The sequence below is a fragment of the Natator depressus genome, chromosome 7 (genome assembly GCF_965152275.1).
Source record: "Natator depressus isolate rNatDep1 chromosome 7, rNatDep2.hap1, whole genome shotgun sequence".
In the NCBI taxonomy this organism is placed as follows: domain Eukaryota; kingdom Metazoa; phylum Chordata; order Testudines; family Cheloniidae; genus Natator; species Natator depressus.
This window is the reverse complement of record NC_134240.1, coordinates 84,824,305-84,844,694: the sequence shown is the minus strand read 5'-3', so window position 1 is coordinate 84,844,694 and position 20,390 is coordinate 84,824,305. Positions and strand designations below refer to the sequence as shown.

Genomic DNA, 20,390 nt, shown 5'->3' with positions numbered 1-20,390 from the left:
TTGTGGCCATCTGTCTAATGCACTAGCAGAAGGGGTGTTTCACTGAACTCATGACTAGCTACCAATCCGCTGATGAAGAGAAGCATGGTGTGATAGCATGCTCGGACAGCGTCATTTGAAAGAGGGACAGTCTCTTCTACCCCATCCAAATTGGATAAGTGCCCCATGCTGAGGTGTTTGAACCATTTCAAAGTATTACACAACTGTCCTCCACTCTCCTGTTTTATGAGCTGAACTTGGACCGAATCTCCACTTTGTCTGACCTTTGCACTCTTTAATTGCTATGACCTCACTTTGGTTACCACAGCAGTGTTTAAAGTCCATCAGAGAGGGGAGTATACATGCCCTGTACTCGAAACAACCCAGCCCCATTTCCACCTCACTACATGTCTGTGCATTAGAGTTTCATGAGCTTGGATTTGTTTGGTCTGACTGCAAGATGAAGCAAGTTGTCAAGACAGTGGTTCTGTGCCTGGCCCTGAGTCTAGGAAGATGCAATGAAGAAGTAACCCCAGACAACTCAGTCAACCAAGCTGCCCCAGAGGAATCATCCTCAGCAGACTGGGGCATTGGGACCATCCGAGATGGCTTTGAAACTGTTAATGGCTATTTTGACTCTTTTTTAGAGCTGCTAGGAGGAAAAAATGGGGTTTGTCAGTACAGATGTAGATATGGTAAGTGGCTTCTTTCCTTTCCATAGGGTCCTGGGGGTTCAGGCACTTGTCCTGTGAACTGGTACACCTATTTCAGGCCTAACTAACAGTTCTTACTAGTAAGATACTGGCTATATCAGTTTTGGGTTTGAGCCAGAAGATGGGAAGGGCGAATGCAACAGATATTCTCTGGAGACACAAATCTTGTACATTCTGTATCTGTTTCTAGGACTTATGACTGAATTCTGCACGTTGCTGTCCCAGTACTGTCCACACTCCATTAGCTTTCTAAATTGATACTAATGGAGTCCTTGGTGCTGCCTCTTTAACTCTCCGCTTCCTCCTCAGAATTCGTGGGGGGTTTCCCCCCCCGACCTTTTTCCTTTCAAACTCCCCATTGCTTGTTTTTAAACTTACAGCCTTTCCCCTGAGCTATGATGGATTCTGTTCATGACACTTACATTGATAGAAAATTCCTTAAAACAAAGGGCAACTCTCAGTCTAACACTGAGTTAGCAAGTCAGAAACTAACCAGCAGGTAGGGAGGGGGAGGGGGGCTAGAATTCAACCCTGTGTTGATAACTAAGCCTGGTATAGAGAGATCACAGTGGGGAAGCTTGTGCTTCCCCCACCCTGGGATGGCCAAGGGCCAGTTTGCCCCACACTGAAGATTAAGGGCTTCCCTAAAGGGTAAAGACTCCTTTGGACTTTTCTGCTACTGGGAGATAAGGAAAGGGAAGAGAAGAGAACATGGGTGTCTTAACACACTGCAGTTCTCTGTCATCTCGGGCCCCAAAGTAGGGGACAACTCTTCAGCAGAGGGGACAAAGACACCCCAGAATAAGGGACCAACCCTTAACACACTTTGGGTCCAAAACACAAAGAAAGAAAGGACTTTGTATAACCCCCAGTCATGCTGTTTGCTTCTTTAACATGTATCAAGTTTATACTCTTAGATTCAGCCATTCTGAGGTCAGAGGAACAGCAGGTCACCATAGGACAGATGTAACTCTGGTTTGCCCCCCATAATCCAGGGAACTTTCAGAATCAGCATCTTTCAGAATCAGCAAGACAGCTTTCGTTCCTGCCCATCCCAGGTTGGTTAGACAGCCAAGCCCTTGCAGGCACAAGGAGTAAGGGGGTCTTTCTGGCTCTAGCTGTACAAATCTATCAGCTTGGTAGGTGGAGTTTCTAAATGACTCATACAAGCAGCAGACCAGGCAGGCTACAGTAATCTCTACAGCTGTCAGAGTTTAATTATTCAGCAGTTCTTAGTTCTAAGATTAATAATGAGGGAAGGAGGGACCTAGAGAACTGGAGGGTAAATAAGATCTGTTGTCACTATTACAAGAACCTTTAACGCTCAGTCTGTTCCAGATAGTTGTGTGTCTTAGCCTTTTGATTTTAAAGAAAAAAAAATGGTACAAATCAGTTTGTCTTTGAGACAGAATTTAGGGGAAAGCTTCTTGGATGTAGTCTAAAATGTCTGTAGGTGAAAGCATCCTTGAATATAAACAGCCCCCTGGGAAATCAGTTGCCCTACTTGTGCTAAAGAACATTGGAGATTTGTCACAAGGAAGGTCTTACCTCTAAAGGCTGTAGGGGGAAGAGAATCTGGCAGGCAAACTGCCAACAAGCTGAGGCCAGGGCTTTGTGACAGTGGCAGCCTATGGGTCTGATGAACCATAAAGAGAGCTCCTGTGCGACAGCCATAACTGCCACTATCCAGGGAAGTGTTTAAATGTACTGGAACAGAAGACAGTTGTATTCAGATTAGGTTTCACAAAGCCTTATGGTTCCAGTCCTGTAGTGTGTGTGTGTACCCAAAAGTCCCAACTACTTCAAGAGGAGTTTCAAATAGTAGGAAAGCAGTTTAGGACCTGATCCTGCATAACAATGGGCCTAATTCCCCCCTCACACAGGAGAATCAGAAGAAAACGCTTTGACATACCATGGTATCTCCATGTAAGTGAAATGAGAATCAGGTGCCCACAGAACAGAGTGGCTCAAATCCATGGAGAGCATAGTTCTTGTTAAAATAATTAGCTACATTTAAGTTATGTTAAGGGTGAACAATTGTTAGTTTCAATAAAGGCTCAGGATGCCCTGCAAGGTGGAGAGAAGACATTTCCTTGTTAAGGTCTTTTATGCCTCCTCTAGAAGATGAAGTGCTGGAGGGAGACCCTGGGAGCCCCATGTTAAAAATTCTGCCTTCAGAGCAAAGGGAAGATTGCTGTGAGATCCTTGCCTGACAGGTTCCCCCTTTGTCTGCCAGGATCACCTAAACCACTGTCTCAGAAAGATTTCCAAAGAGCAAAATTTTGGCTTTGGAATGGACCAAATGGTAGTTATTTAAAACACCCCAGCCTTCTTTACCCACAGGTGCCCTATGAGGTTTTGGCACTCAAACATCCATACCTGCCATTCAAGAACTCACACTGGATATTTCCTGTACTATCAATAACTCTCTATATTCGTCAGGAACATTTCCAGCAAAAAATGCAGATGTTTGTTTGGTACATGATGTAACCTCCCTCCTTGTCTGTAGTCATGAGAAAGTATTTGTTTTCCCATTTAAAACAAAACAAGTAGATTCCTTCACTCTCCTCTCTGCTAGCATGTGTTTCCCCTTTAGCCTGTGACTAATCACTTGTCCCAGGGAAATTAGCACAGACCCTTGTTGAAGTATTGGCAGGACATCCTGGAGGTTTTTGATGATCCATGCAGTCCTATTTGTCCATGCTTTCTCCCCCAATTCAGGCATTTGAAGCTGCAAACTGGGGGGTCCAAAACCCGAGATAAAATAATTTGTTCACAGGAAGAATAAAAGTAGAATCCCTTGACCTAGGCCAGCCATCTGCAACTACAGCAGGAATTAAAGATCTGGTCTCTTTTTCCCAGGGCAACTGTTACAAACTCTGCCTGCTGCTCTTTTTTTCAGCCTAGTAACGCTGCTAATAGTCTGTAGTGCCAAAATGAAGGTCAGGACTTACTGGGAAAGGCCATATCCATCTTATGCTGATGAGAGTGTTCCAGGCTTTCTGCAGTTGGAATCTCCCTTCTCCTGGCTGCCAACTGACATGGTTCTTAGTGGATTTCTCACCAGCAGAGGGCTGTATTATGGAGGACTGGGAATGCACAATGTGACATATAACCCAAAATGGGGGTGGGTAGGGGTTATGGTTATGTGGTTGTTAGCTGAAAAATATTGGGAGGGATAGTAAGGTATTTCTTTAGGCAAGTCAATGGTGAAAAACGAAGAGCCATACTCACATGTCAGACGCCAGGCTCTGTGGGTGGGCAGGCAGGCAGGCATTGCAGCATTTTGCATGGTATTGCCTCTTTTTCAGAGTTGTCCCAAGGGACCCATTTTAACACTTAAGAGCCGTAGAAGTCATGATTTCCAGCACAGTACCAAATGGGTCTGTGTGAAAATGGGCAGTGTAGTCTAACGCGCCCAGGGCTTGAGAATCCAATGCTAGTGGGCCAGCACTGTCCCAAGTCTCTGGCGAAAGAAATAAGCAGCAGGGTGACATTTTAACTCCATTGTGGAGGGCTCGATTACCAACATTTACACAGAATTGGATGTCCCCTCTTTTTACTCCTTGAATATAGCCCAGGTGGACCATGTGGAAGCGACTGGGGGGCTCAGGAGGTCTGAGGCAGCTGGAATGCAGAGTCCTGTGTCCCCAAGAAGGACTTAGACAAAGGACTCGGAGCCTGGGAATGTGACCTGGAGACCCAGAGCTAGAAATAGTAACTAGACTCAGCCCAAACCCAATTGATTGAGAGACATATGGGACTCGTGTTTGGGTCCATTTACAACAGACTGGTAACTGTCCAGGAGGAGGACTGGACCAGGTTGTAAACACTGGAATCCAGGAATGACATGGCTCTTCGTAAAGGGTTAACGATTATGGGAGGTACAACCAGGTCCTCAGGGAGTGCTGTACTGTGTTTCACTTGATCTGAAAGGAGCAGCTTATGCCTCTCTTTTTAAAAACAAGAGATTAGGTGGGTGATGGTCCTCTGTCTGGGCATGCCCTGGTTGTTCAGTGGAGCCAGGATGCCTATAGGAGGCTGTATTTAAGACACTCGTAGTACAATATTTCTTGTTCTTTGCTTTTGGTTTGCCAAAGAATGTGCTTACCTCTAAGTTTGACACCCCTGCAATCTCACACCCCTAACTTTTCACATTTCTCTGTCTTTCAAGGGAAGGCTCCAATGCCCAGACCAAACTACAAGCCACAAGAGCCCAATGGCTGCAGCTCCTACTTCCTTGGTCTCAAGGTACCAGAAAGCGTATGTACTGCTGCTAACACCTACTTCCCCCATGAAATAATTCACTAACCGGAATAATCAGCTAAAAAAAATATTAAATAGTGAAGAATGTGGTCGAGCTAGGACATGGGCTATTGGTATGATAACTATTGTATTTTTTTCCTGGCCGCAGCCAGCTCTTTGGAAAGGTGAGGATATTGCTCAAAGATTGCTGAGACAATCAGTCATATCATATTACAGTACTAAACTGTCTGCCTGGGGTCTGCCAAGGAGATGGCTGTCTGCGATGGCAAGTGAAGGAAAATGTAACTTTAAGGATATCCATTTAATTTACTATCTGCTCTGCTGGTTAGCAAATCAATCAGCTCCCAAATGTTGATGGCTGCGGCTTGCAGTGGATGAATAATCCTGTCAATGGGAATTACATGTGTGAATGCACGATATGAAACTCCAATTGTCTTAGTATTTATTGGAGGATAAAGTCTACTTAGCAGATAAATGCAGGAGAAGCAAATGAGTGCATCAGGGAAGCAGTTCAGAAGGCACATGGCAATCCATGCCTTGGCTACGGAGCGCTAGTGCAATAGAACCCACTTAATGGAAACCCAGATAAGTATCATGCACTTTTAACTGGGTCCATCACCCTGGAACATTCAGTGTAAGGCAATTCAATTACTGGAAGCTTAGAGATACGTGGCAATGCCTGGTGTTCCCTCTAAAGCCTATTTACAGGTGCGAATTGGTGTTTGCTGTCATAAATCTCCCACTGTGCAGCCCTTTGGTCCCTTTCTACTGCTCCCCTCCTCAATATTGAGTACTAAATTCAACTCGTTTCCAGGCTTTGTATCACAGTTATTTTTAAAGCAATTAATGAAATCAAAGTTAATCTATACCATGAGAATGGTTCCTTTAAGAGCCGGCCTGGCTAATTAGCCTATTTCTGTTCCCACCAGGGTCTGCACCAATTAAGATTCTGTTTTAAAAAAAATCCCTTGTGGGCTATTTTTGAAGTTATATTAGTTCCTTAAACTGGACATCATCACAAGCCTCTCTAGAGGCTTCTGTCATCTCCTGCATGCATGTGCATTCATGAGCGTTAGAAGCAAGGAGGGGAAACTAGACCCCTATACACCTCTGGGATGTGGAAGAGAAAGAGTTTCTAATAAGTAATTTAGAAAATAAGAACTTCATGCCCACCTTGATATGAACAGGCCCATGTGTAACTCATGGGTATTACTAGAAACAACACACTCACGAATGGGAGAGCATAAACCAAAAATCCAAAGTGTATTTATTCTCGACCTTACAGCTCTGTTTGTTACAACTACAGCATTAACACTGGAATTGTATAGCAGAAGCTTTGGGGAAAGAGGGGCATCACCACCACTGGAGAGGAGGATAGACCCTTCACTAAGTACAATGCCTGAGCAGTGCTGTCTTCCCTTTCTCTTCTGCTGCCCCCAGTTGGATTTAGGTATCCCTGCCATGACTAAGTGCTGTAACCAGCTGGATGTTTGTTATGACACCTGTGGAGCCAACAAATACCGCTGTGATGCTAAGTTCCGCTGGTGCCTCCACTCCATCTGCTCAGATCTCAAACGGAGCCTTGGTTTTGTCTCCAAGGTTGAAGGTGAGTTTTGCACCGAAGCCACTCTTGTGGGAGCCAGGTGGCTCCAGCTCCATTTTCCAGAGGAGTGGTAGAAGGGGGTCCTTTTCCTTCAATAGGGCAGCAGGTTTTTGCTGCAACTGCAGTAGGACATAGCACTGCCACAGCTGAGCGGCAATCACGTGTGAAATACGCTTCGATCAAAAGGCTGAGCTCGCCCTAACTTTTGCTTGAACATTGCCTCCCTCCTCTCTAAAACAGAGCTGTCCCAGACAATTACCTAACATGCTTTTATGTTTGAAGTTTATTAATATTTTAAAAATAAAACAGCCCCAAGCTATTCATTTTTATCTTAGGGTGGGATTTTCAGAGCCACCTATGGGGATTATCAGTTATTATTTTCCAATGGGAATTGGGTGTCCAAATCCCTTAGGCAGATTTAAAAGTCTCAGTGTTAATGTTTTAGAAAGGGATTACATTTTTCCACAGTATTTAACTTTATGACAAAAGGTTCTTATTAACAATACATTTATAAGCCCCAATTTCAAGGTTCAAACTCTCTCTACCATTCTTGATTTGGGTTGAGTTGAAGCTGGCCATATGGGCTGCCACCTCTTCTTTATTAATCTTTACATCCGAGTAAAGCCACTGTGGGGGAGGGGACAGGGAAAATGAGACACCAGAGAGGGTAGTGCCACTGAGATGCCAACACCCACCCAGCTGATCTTCTCTTAATCCTGAAATGGAGACAAAAAAAATCATCTCCCAGCTGCCGCAATGTCTGAGAAACAGAGGTTGGCTGAAAAGCAGTTGGCTGAAGCTAAATACAGATTCCTTCACAAATCAAGTGAAAGTTACAGGCACATCTCAGTGGCTTGAGTGCAGGGCCGGTGCAAGGATATTTTGCGCCCTAGGCAAAACTTCCACCTTGCGCCCCCACCTCCCCTCCCCCGGGACTCTCACACAATTGACACAAAGTATTAGCAAAATAATGCAGCAGCATCAACTCCCGGAGCCTGGCAAGGCACACAGCATCCCCCCCCCTCCCCCACACACACACACAACTTCCCCCAAAACCTGGGCCAGTGCACTCCACAGTCCCCTGCCCAGCCAGCTTGGCCCCGCTGGTTCCACACCTCCCCCCCAAAGCCTAGCCCAGCACACAAAGATCCCCCCCAGCCAGGCACACAGCCCCCCCCCCCCGTCACAGTGCCCAGCCAGACAAGCAGCCCCCCCTTGACCCCTCTCTGCCTTCTCCCCCCCAGCACCCCCCCCCCACATCTGCCTTCTCCCCCCTCAGCCCTGCTCGGCACACAGCTCCCATCTCCAGAGCGTGGCACGCAGCCCCCTCCGGCCCAGCTTGCCTGCGCCTCAGCCTGGCCAGCCCACCTGACCCTGCCCCCCACTCCAGAGCTTGGCATACAGCCTCCACCCCCCCACCCCACTTCTCCCCCAGCCCAGCCAGCCACGCCACCCCTCCCTGCAGAGCCTGGCACACAGGGTCCCCCCCCCCCCCCCAAACTCCCAGCACCAGCAGGCCCCTGCCTCCCCCGCATGGGGCAGAGCCCCCCAGGCAGCACATGGAGCCCCCTCCCCGGCAGCCTGAGCCCCGCCCCCACAGCCCAGGCACCCAGTGCTCCCTCCCAACTCACCTCCTCAGGTCCAGGGGAGCCGGGGCTGGGCACAGGGCTGGCACCTGCGGAGGGAGAGTGATCAGCACAGCGGGCGACCCCAAGCCCTCTCCCCCTCCGCCCGGCCGCCTCCCACCTGCGAGCTCATCGCCAGTCATCCCGCTGGAGCCCTTTTTGGCAACCCCAAATCTTGGTGCCCTAGGCAGCCGCCCAGTTCGCCTAGTGGTTACACTGTCCCTGCTTGAGTGTATATCACCTTCCTAGAATGGTGGAGTTTAAATTAGAAACACAGTACACGCAGCTTTCCTCCTTCGCCTGCCAGCAAACCTCATGTGGCTTCTGAGACGGGAGGCCAGGCTACATTTGAAATTAGATGGACCTAGCTACATCAGGATTGTGAAAAATGTCATGCCCTGTGCAACGTAACCTAACTTCTACTGTAGACACAGCTAGGTTGATGGAGAAAAAAAAAAAAAAAAAAAAAAAACTCTTCCATCAACCTAGCTATGACCTCTCAGAGAGATGGATTAACTTCGTTGGAAAACCCCTTCCATTGACATAGGACCTAAACTACAGTGCTGCTGAAGCACCATAGCTGTGCCGCTGTAGTGTAGATATATCCCTAGCGTGCTAGTCACAGGAGGCTCATTGAATTGGGAAGGGAGGGAAGTGCTATGCTTCCCCACCTGCTCCTGAAATACCTCCGAGTGCGCCTCTTCATGTCACTGGGCCTCCTTTGTGGTAGTGCCACATGGCAGGTGTTCACAGTCCCCATATTAATATTCCTCAGACTCCTACTGCAGTTGTCCAGAATATGCTCCGAGAGTGACTGCCAAAGACCTTATGATTGTTTGCTGAAACCAAATTTCCTTAATAAATGTTCTTAATCAAAAGATTAATGTGACTCTAAACTATGAAACACTGGTGCAGTCATCATTCACTGCTAGGAAGTCCAGTAAATTAGGTTCTTGCTACCTCCATGTCTGTCTTTTTAAAAAAAAAACAAGACGACAACATTAAAACCCGGAGCTCTCATGAATGACTGTTTTTAGGGTATCCATTCCTGAACGCTTTGTCTGATTTTGTTCAAAGTTGGTAGAGAAATTTAAACCCTGTCTCAGAAATAGCCTACCAATTTTGAGGCTGATATGACCATTTTTGTGAATTTCAGGAGGTGACTAAAAGTAGAAATATTTACTAGAAACAGCCGCAAACTTAGCTAGGAATCAGCTCCTGGCACTTTAATACAATACAGGCAATATTAACAGAGCAGGGACAATTTGAGGAGCAATAAGTAATTGTGACTTCACCTATATTGTGAGTGTGCATCAGATAGTCAAGGCAATGGACAGTCTCGTGGTCCTGTTGGGTTAATTGCACTACTTGGGCACCCAAATAGTGACAGTGGCCAGAAATGCCTTTGTTCATCTTCAGTTAGCCCAGTGTCACATCCCTTCATCATATCCAGGCTGGACTTCTGCAGTTCACCTTACTTGGGACAGTTGGCAAAGGCCACATGGAAGCTACAGTTCATTATACTTAAGCCCAGCTGCTAAGTGAAATGAATTGGTGGGGCGCACTTCAACAAAGAAGTGCGCTGGTTCCTGATCCAATTCTGGATCCAGTTCAAGGTGCCAATCCTCATCTGTGAGGCAATTAATAGCTGAGACCTACATGGTCTTGGTGACAACGTCTCCCTCCACCTTCCAACAAGGCATAGGTGACAGGTATGGACACTGAAGTTCATGGTTATCGAGATGAAATTCCTGTGGGCTGCAGACAAAGTATTCTGAGTGGAGGGTATCCATGCTGTGGGAGCTCCTGGGCAGCAGAAAACAACCACATAAACAAGCATGCATGGGTTATAGACGAAGATGAGGTGAAGAGAGAATTTGGGTTTCTCTGGCAGAATCAATGTGAACCTTCCTTTCTCTGCAGTGCTTAGATACTTCAGCCAAAGGCACATTAAAAATGCACAGACACATTTATATAGGACTAAGTATCCTTTGTGGTTAAACAAATTAACAAAAACAATAATCTAATTCAGAAAGATAGTGAGATAGCAGTTTGAGTCTAGGAGGGAGCTCAGCATTGGAAGGCATCACAAATGTGTGTTGAAAACTGATTTGGAGGAGAGTGTCTGGAACACAAGTAGTGAGAGACTGGCCTAAGCAGATGGCAGCTTGCTAGCAGGTGCAAAGCCAAAAATGGGAAAGAAAGACAAATGGGGCAGTTTGGAAAGAGGATTGGAAGGAGTGTAAGGATTTGGCTGGGGTTAGTGCTCCTGGGATTGGGATAATCCTGTGTCAGATTAATGAACAAAAGGAAAACTGGCAAAGCTGGTTGGATTGGTGGGCAGGAAGGGGCACTCCTGGAGCTGAGATGCAAAGAGATGAGCAGAGAAACACCCATTCTGGGCATAGATTTGGACTGCTTAGTGGCTGAGTTGCAGTGTAGCATGCTAGACCCCTTGCGGACTGGGAAGGAAGCAGCAATCTCTGTCCCTGGGGACTTGTGTTTGCAAGGGACGCTTTCACAAGCCCTAGCTCCATGAGTAGCTCAGAAGTTGCTGTGAACAGCCCTCCTCAGTCAGAGGTCATTAGATGTGAGGTTCTGAGTGACTGAGGCAGTTAATGGGCGGGGAGGGGGGAGGGAATGTGGGAGAATTCCCCCCCAAAAGGTTACTGACTGTGCAGATCCAAATTTATAGCACAGGTGTTCAGAACTCTGCCTATCTTTTTTTTCCATTCTCTCTAGTGACTGAGCTCAGGTCTAGCTTAGCAGCACTTTGGCAGTGTAACTATATTGGTATACAGTACTGGCCAAACACTCCGAATCTGGATGCTGGTTTGGCGGCATAGCTTATTCCAGTCCCTCGCCACATGAAACAAGCTACGCTGGTAAAAGTGCAGTTTTGTCAGTAGAACGGTCTACAGTACGGGCTTTTACTGACACAGCTGTATCAGAGATCATTTTTCTTCACACAGCTATGCTGGGAGAAGTCCATAGTGTAGACCAATCCTCTGAAAAGTCTGTTTTAACGCTTTTGTTCTGGGTGTTGGGTTCTGCCAGTGTGACACCCACTGCCATTAATGGGCAGTGCTCATCCAGGATTTTAAAAAGGACATAGTGACAGGGCCAACTCTGGACATCCAGAGCCCAGATCATTTATTATTATTATTACATCCTTCCCACACCAATGTTGGAGCACAGCGCAGAAAACAGTCTTTTCCATTTTTCTGTCATTTGCTGCTGCTTCCATTTGGTCTGTGGCACTGAGATAGACTATTCTGCCCTCCCTGCTAAGTATTCTTCTTAAGGTTTCTCTTGGGGCACCCTGATTTCCTCACACCTGTTAGTATCCCCTTGACAGCTTCAAGAGGGAGGTGGGGGGGGGGGGTCTGTGTGCTGCCATCTGAAGTACATGCCCCAAACATGCCCAGTGCTGCCTTCTGATTCTGGTAGAAACAAGCTGCTGGTTGGGGATTTCTTGGATCTCTTCCCAACCAATGCCCATATCAAAAAGTTACATTTCCTGTTTTCACTGATCCCCTGACAATTTGTTAGCTCATGCCCCCCCTCCCAGACAAGGGCTACAACAGTGGTAAAAATCCCACACTCTCAACTGGGAACTCACCTGCAACAAATCCCAGAGAAAGCCGACACTCAGGATTTCAATGCTCCCGTGGCCCTTATTTTTAAACAGTGATGATTTACAATGTATAGATTTTTAAATAAAGAGAGCAGTGTAATGTGTACAAGGGCAGGGTACAAGATGTCAAAAGTTAGGCCTGCCAACTGAAGGACAGTCCTTTAAAAACAGTATTTATACAACACTGAACCCTCTTAGAGGGTCTAACCCATGATATGCTCCTTAAAAGTGTTCCCCTTGCATTTCCCAGCACAGTTACAGCATTTCTCACAAATGGTATGCAGCCAGCCAGCAACAAGGTGGTTAAGGGGTCACTAATTTGTTTTCCAAACCTAACACCTAATTAAGATGAATAGGGAAGTTCACACTTGAGTGCTGCTATTGCAGACTTGAAAAAACAGAGCCTCTCTCCATTGGTTTCCTGTCTCATGACTACAATTAAACATTTATAGAAAAGTACCAAAGACAGGCACAGCAACAAGTTGAAGAGAACAAAGAGATAGGCCTAGGCCTAAGAATCTTATTGCTGAGGTGCATTAACCCTCCACCCCCACAAGCTCCTCCACATCTTCAAGGGTCAACACAAACCCTACCTACAACTCTGCTTTTGTTGGTTTTGATAGCCCTTTATCAGAGGGTTCTGTTTGAGCGCCCTCTGCTGGCTGAATGTGGCCTGAGAGGCCATGACTACACCCTCCCCTCAAGGGCCTCAGTAGTTACTCCACTGACAGCTTTTTAAACATAGCAATTGCCTCTCCTGCATATTTGCTTATTAATATTTAGAATAACTCCACCCAGTCTTAAAGCAGACTCTCAATGTCTCCACTTAAAGTCCTAGTCATCCCCTTCTGCTCTGCGCCAGGTTCTTCTTCAGATGCTCAGCTCCCTTTTCCTGGGCGCAAGTCCTCAGGGTTCCTTCATCAGCAAAAGCAGTCAACCAAAGTGATATCCTCCTCTCCCAGGGGAATCACTACAGGAGCTCACTGCTCTCTTCAGGGCCTTCCCTAGGCTCCTCTCTCAGCCCCTTTCTAACGGCTGCCTCTCTGCAGCTCTCCTCTTATGCTTTAATTGGGGTGTTGCCCTGCCCCTCATTAGAGGCAACCTGGGTTAACCTGCCTACTCATCAGGGGAGCAGGGCTACTTCACTTAAAGGGCCAGCTCCTCTGTGACACCTTTCCTCACAATCAGTTCACATTACTAGTCCTCCCTGTATGCCTGATTTAAAGCCCAATGAAGTGAATAGAAATACTCCCATTGACTTCAATGGATTTGGCCTAATCTACACTAGGAATTTTCCTGGATTACAGCCATTGGTGGCTAACAGCCAGTGTAGCTGCACCACTGCAGCCCCCCAGTGTAGACTGGGTAAACCCAATCAGCCACAATTTGCACCAAGACAGTTTAGCCTCATTTCAAGCAGGGGTAAGCTCCACCAATGCTTTACTTGACTGCACTAAGGGTTGCACAAGCACAGCTGAACCTGTGGTCTTGTTTACACTTGAAAGACAACACAGATTAAGGTAGGATGTGAATTTAAAGCACAACAGTTACTGGTGAATAACTGCAGGTGTAGACAGGCCCTTGTTCTCCTCTCAGTCTCAGCTTGTTCCTGTGCCTTCTGTTAAGCTTCCCAATCTCCCTTCTCACCTTTCAGCCATCATCTCTTTAACATCCCTTCTTGCAATCCACCTCTTCAATGAGTCACCCCCACTCCTGAACTGTTGTCCTGTGTCTCCTCTTGTGTCTTACTTAGATTTTAAGTGCTCAAAGGCAGGGAATGTTTCTCTCCATACATATGTGCAGAGTACCATGTACATTTATGGTCCTATATATTTTATACTCATATCCCCAGAACCAATTAAGTAAAACAAGAGAAGAGATTTTTCTGGGGAGCTCTGAAGTAACAAGGAGGGCAGAGGGGATCAGGAAGGCTGTTCCAGGTGGCAGGAGTTACAGTGGCAGAACTGCAGAGAAATAGCCAGAGGAGCCGAGACAGCAGACTAGAGAGAGACTGCCATGGGGTAGGACTATTACCAAGTCTATTTCTGAACAACTGATTTTATTGCCTTCAGCCCATCAGGGAAAATGACCACCCTGTGGAATTTAGTATTAACTCATTTATCAACCTGACTGGGGAGTTCAATAGTGAGCCTCTTGTTAGAGCTGCCAACCCTGCAGGATTGTCCCAGAGTCTCCAGGAATTTAATATTAATCTTTAACTAAAGACTTTGTCATGTGATGAAACCTCCAGGAATACATCCAACCAAAACTGGCAACCCTAATTCCAGGCTGCTTGACATTTTAACTACTGTGTCATCTGGCTCTGCTCAGAGCAGGTCTAGATAACACCCATGTCAAATGCTGATGATCACTGGCACCTTGTTTACACTATTGCTCCCACCAGGGGACTGTAATGATGATATAGCCATGTGAGAAATAGCCTGAGGGTAAAAGCTTAGTTTAGACAAGGCCATAGTCAAATGGAAGGGCTGAGAAGTAGGGAAGACTTGATACAGAGAGATCTTTTGAGAAGCTCACTTGTTATATTGCCATACATAAAGAGCATAATGTACTTTCAACAAGAAAAAACAAAAGGAAAGTCTAAGAGAGAGCACAGCTGTTAGAGACTGGACTGCAGCAGCACTGGGAACAAAATGGCTTCTAAATCCAGCAGACAGGGAGAAATAGAACTGTACACAAAGGCAAAAAGACACTGCTGTCCCCCACACAATCCACAACTGGTTTGGAGGCCAGTCCTGGTGCTGTTTTAATCAGCAATGAAAGTGAGAGACCGCTGCTTACATGCTTGTTGTTTTCCCTCCTGACAGCTTGTGAATCTGTAGCAGATACAGTGTTTAACACTGTCTGGACTCTGGGCTGCCGACCCTTCATGAACAGCCAAAGAAGCGCCTGCATTTGTAATGAGGAAGAAAAAGAGGAACTTTGAAGAGCAGAGACCTCTAGCCAGAGATGACCTCATGCATCCCCTCTCTGATGCAGCTCTTTAGCAAGCCATTTTCCATCAGCCCTCTGAAATGGAGAAGTTATGATAGTATGGGGCAGGAGGAGCAGATTTTTGCACTGTGTATAATGCATCAGTTACAGCTTTGGGGTGGAGGAGTGCAGTCAGAGGCAGTGACAGCTACTGCCTACCTCAGATCCAATCTAACAGCCCCATCTCTTTCCAGGTGTATCATTGTGGGTTATTTTAATGCCAATTTTCTATTGAGACCAATTAAGATGAGCAAACAGAATGCAATGCAGACAGTAATAAGTAGTTTTTGCAGCAGATGTTATACACATGTATGACAACTTCCTCTCTCACTGATACACCCTGCAAAACAAGTTTTCCCACTAGCCATCAAAGTTCCAGTCACTAGTTACATCTTTTAAATAAATTATTCAAATACATGAGATGAGATGAGCTACAATATCTGGGGGCAGGGTGGAAAAATTCATCCCATTCTGGGGTTTTGGTTCAGACCCATTATTTACACACATACAAACTACCCCGCTTATCTGAAATGTTTAGAGGCTCCCCAAACTGTTCAGATAACCAAGGATTTTTGTTTGCTAAGAGAATGATTTATGGCTGGGGACACGGCCGAGGATTTTGAGTAGTTCCAATACACATGTGCACACAAAGGTAGACTGGGACAAAGACCATCCACACTATACACGCTGATACACATATAGGACTCTGCCCATAATTTCCACAGCAGAGGAATAAGTTTCCCCCCCACCCCCATTCCATTCAGCTGTACCTGTTTATTTTCCTCCTTCATAATTTAAAACCAAAGGGGAAAATTACATTAGTCTCCAGTAAGCACCTTCAGCAGTGTCCTTTTAAGGGGAGGGGGGATTTGCAGGAGGCAAAGAGTTGGATTTGATGGGACTTTGGGAAATCTTCAGGCATCCTTGTAGAATGGTACTGTACAGGCTATGTTTGGTAAGGCAGGGCTTGGTTTCACCCCTCTCCTTTGGGTAGGGACATGGCTAACTTAAAGAGATGAACAATCCCAGCGGATTTATTTTTTCAAACATGTTTAAGATCTAAATCTGTTAAAGGATTCTCTTATAGACTTTAAAAACTACCCCCACTCCCCCCAGGGAATTTTGTTGGGGTTTGTTGTTGCTGCTGCAAGGGAGTTTCTACCAAGATGTCAGATTTCAGAGTAGCAGCCGCATTAGTCTGTATCCGCAAAAAGAAAAAGGAGGACTTGTGGCACCTTAGAGACTAACAATTTTATTTGAGCATAAGCTTTCGATGAAGTGAGCTGTAGCTCATGAAAGCTTATGCTCAAATAAATTTGTTAGTCTCTAAGGTGCCACAAGTCCTCCTTTTCTTTCTACCAAGATGTGTGTACCATACAAGATAAAGTGGATCTAAAATATGCCTGTATATATTTTACACACACACACTCCCCGTCTTCCATTCACTTTTACACATTGCACAGTGGAAGTTACAACACTGTTTTTTTGACAGATTCTGTTTTAGTTATATCCTTGCTGGCATATATGTTTAAACTGATACATTTAGCAGTAAGTTATTTAAACTACTGTCCCTGTTTTTGCCAGGCTTATTGGCCTCACATTGGAAAGTGTTATACATGTGACCTATATGGTCTGCCGCAACAGGAGGCTATTGTTAGAAAACATGAGACTAAGGTAATAAAAAGTGATATCACTGAGTTGTATGGGGATTCCCCACCTCCCTTTGGAAGGGACATTTTTATCTCATCAGTGCAAATTAGAGGTTCCTCTCAGCAGGTGATAAGCCATTGGCCAGTGAGTATTACAGTGCCAAAGTTCAGCCCAGTAGCTATCAGAATGTTTCCTGCAGAAAGGACCTGATTGTCAGCCCTAGTTTGTCTGGGGTGGAAGGGGTAGGGGGAGTTGTGTGGGAGGAAACATTTCTGGTTTCAGACCCTAAGAACTTTATATTCCATTGTTAATTCTAAATGTCAGTTTATATGTACAATTAAATATCACTTGCAAAAATATCTTGTTTATGTTCAGTAGCTACCTTTAAATTGCAGATCTCTACAGTGACACATTAGAGCTGACCCAAGCATGCAATGACATGCTAGATCATGACAAAATGGATAAACAGAGGGGTTTTGAATGGAACCTTTCCATCCAAGCTTTGGTACTTGGAGAATATCACAAATAAAAATATTTCCTTTAGATCTACATAGCACCTTTCATCCCCAAAGCACTTTACAAACTGCAGCCGATACATGGAAGACCATTGAGACTGCATTTTTCAGTGTAGTTTCCTTTTACTGACTTGGGGGGGAAAAAGCACCTTAATTATTTTTGGACGAAGCTTTTGAAATATCTTATGAAAGGATCCAAACAAGAGGAGTAGATGTGCTACGTGACATAAGACAACTCAAGAGTTCTACAGCCTAGCCAGAGATCACTGATGAGTCACTGAAATACAACCAGTCTGGCTGCTTAGCATCACACAGCTGTTTAGTGTGAGGTGACCTGAGATTAATCTATGTTCACTACAGTTCAACATGCTAAAACTTGCATCCTCTTCGCTCTCACCCCCAATAGATGCATGAAGGGAGCGACCCTGTGCTCCACTCAGCTGCCCCTCCCAGCTTTTTATATGGGTTGAAGTACTTACAGTTCTTGTTTACAAATGATCCAGTTAAAGTCTTCCCTCCAATTAAAATGCTTCTGTACAAAACTCAGCATCTCAGAGCACACTTCTCACAGTGTAGTGAGGCACTGCAGCTACTCTGCCTCAGCCTCCCACCACGCTCTGCAGCCCACCCTGGTCAGAGCGATGACTTGGGCCTCCAGACAAACAGCATCCAAGGGTTCAACCCCTCCCAGGGTAAGAGAGTCCTTTAGAGAAAGGACAACAAGAGCACAAAACAAAGGAAACTTCACCCAGCTCCTTCCTTAAGGTCCCAGCTACCACAGACTGTTTCAACACTCACTAACAGGCACCTGGGCTCTGAGCCCCTCACCAGTGAAGTCCAGGCCCATCCTCCTGCAAAGGGCTCTAGCCAGCCACACTCCTCAGGCAGTTTCTGACTAAGCATCTTACCGCAGGCTAGGGACACTGTGTTTGCTCCTCTCCCTAATCAGCCCTTCACAGCTGGGCTTTTCTCCACTTAAGTCCCACATCCTGCACAGGTATAGCAGGGGAGGACTAACTGAACAGGGCTGACTGGCTCCAAGCCTCCTGATCCTTAAAGGAGCAGGTCAGCCTGTTACAGCTTCTTATGGGATCCCCTGCATTTTCATTGAAATCATAATAGCAGGGGTAACTGGTACAATGATTTAATGAATTAGCCTTTTATTCCTGGAAATCTGGGTTCAGACTCTGACTTACTGTATGACATCTGTGAAAATGAGTTAGTTCAGCTCCAATCCTGCACATCAAAAACCCGCCTCTCAGTTGTGAGTCAGTACCACAGAAGTTTAGAATTGGACTAGCCATGAGCAATTCAGGTCATGACTCTGGGGGGTTGGCTGAGCAACATAGGGTAAATTTGCACAATGCCTGCTTACGCTGCATTTAGCTTCCCGCTCTGTTATGAGACCCTCACGTGTTTTTAAAAAATTGTCCCCGCATAATTGGAGAGCATTCTGACTGATTTGCTCGTCTGTTCTAGTCAGACAGGAAAGTTGGCAAGGAGTGGAAGCAGACTAAAGTGGAATTTTAGGAGAGCCATGAAGGAGGAGAATAGTTTATGGGATGGCTGAAGGAATGATGAAGGGAGCAAGTAAAGTTAACAAAGCACAGTCCAGTCCCAAATGCAGGCTAAGAATATACTGCAAATGTTGGAGATAAGAAATTTGCAAGGAAAGGATCCTGCAAGGACTCAGTCTCATGCACTTCAAACTGGCAGGAGCTGGGAACACTTAAACTGGTGGTCTCAGCTCCCCTTGGAATATTAGGAGAGGAAAAATAGCCTTGTGTGTTGCGTTTATCTGCAGTGAACACCTGCTATGGAGACTAGGTGGCTCAGGTAATGGGATTAAACCCTTTCATGTCCAGATCACCAGTGTGAATCTGGCATTGCATGGTACAGGACAAAAGTTATTACAATCTGCTGGGGGCTAGGTGATGTCACAAACCATGACAATACCTGGTACCTTTAATTACAATCTAAGCAGAGAGGACAAGGCCTGATGACAACATAGGCTCCTAGAGGCAGTCCCTCCAGGTCAGAGAGGAGACAGTTATAGGGTGGTATAGCGAAGCTTCTGCTACTCTCCTACCTGTTCTGTTGATAAACAGGGATCTGTCAACAAAGCACCTTAGCTAGCACTTAATTCACATACACAAAAATGAAATGAACTACAAGAATTGCTGAGCAATATGAGCAGCATTATTGGAGCTCAGGTATGGGATGTTGAGATGAGGCCAATGTACAAGGAGAGATTCAGTCTGGACTTCCAGAGGCCACAGCTAAGATTGCACATTCCAAGCAGACTCTTCCAGAACCAAGAAAAGATTTACGGCCCAGACTTTCAATCTGATTTTCACTTTCCTCCCATTTACTTTGCAATTAATTTCAATAAAAGGCTGCAGATCAGAAAGGAGATTTTAATCACAGTTTCTCAGTAAGAGCCAGCTACTCTGCCCAACAGTGAAACAAAAAGCCCACACCTTTTAGGTTAACAGCTGCAACAAAACAAAAACCTCTCCACAGCAAGAAGGTTGAAAAATTCATCTTACTTCACAGCTCAGGTTCTATCAACATAAGGAAATTAAAACATTTGGGTGTTTGAAAAAAGTTAAAATTACTATAGAAAATTACTAAAACAATCCTAATACAGAAGTGAATCCGCAGGAACAGGAGGAGAAATATGGTAATACATATGTTACATTTCCATTTTTTTTATTTCACAGTGGTTAGATAAGACATCAAAACAACAGTGTCTCTCCACTTATTCATATTATTTTACCAGCAATTTTTCCGTTATTGCTCTTCTTCCAACACAGACTCTCTCTCTCTCTATTCATGAAGACAGGCTAAAAGCCATTTTTGAAATATCACAGCTACCAAATAAATCAATAATGCTAAACTCTAATTTGTATTCCGAGTCTGGTTGCTGGCGGAAATAAAGCTCTGAAACTGAATACTGCGAATATGAGTTGTAATCCCCTTTTATAATGTTGCCCATTTGCAAGCGATAACAGATTCTGGACTTCGGACACTTTCCAATTGGAAGAAAAATTGGTGATACAGACTCAGGGGATTTTCTAGTGCAATTTATTTATTTACAAATGTACACAAGTCTTGTTTACCTTGAACAGTGCTGGTCCAAACTGCACAAAAGGAATTTCATTTGCAGAAAACCCCATGAACACAAAGTCAAACCCAGTAGCTCCCTCCTGTCTCACTCTTGGGCTCTGTCCCTACTTTCTGCACACTTGCTGATCCTTACTGCTGCCTCTGCATTGTACTTCTTACCTCGGAAATATCTTCACCCAAAGTCACTAGTCTTCGGCTGCATGGAGCCGCATGGACTAGTTCAGGCTGGCTTTGGCATTATACCTCCCTCTGTGCTGGTGCGTTGCATTCCAAATGAAT

General features: G+C 45.4%; 1 protein-coding gene across 2 annotated transcripts; it reads left to right on the top strand.

The window, feature by feature from the left end:
* On the top strand, nucleotides 1-16,786 carry PLA2G12B (phospholipase A2 group XIIB). 2 transcript variants are annotated; one of them, XM_074958983.1, is made up of 4 exons: nucleotides 1-674; nucleotides 4,867-4,955; nucleotides 6,399-6,564; nucleotides 14,652-16,786. In XM_074958983.1, exons 1-4 carry the CDS (start codon nucleotides 284-286, stop codon nucleotides 14,768-14,770), a joined length of 765 nt encoding a protein of 254 aa, XP_074815084.1. In that variant the 5' UTR covers nucleotides 1-283; the 3' UTR covers nucleotides 14,771-16,786. The 2 variants fall into 2 exon arrangements, with proteins under 2 accessions (XP_074815084.1, XP_074815085.1); XM_074958984.1 differs by having other exon boundaries at nucleotides 5-674; nucleotides 4,867-4,943.
* The last annotated feature ends 3,604 nt before the right edge of the window (nucleotides 16,787-20,390 follow it).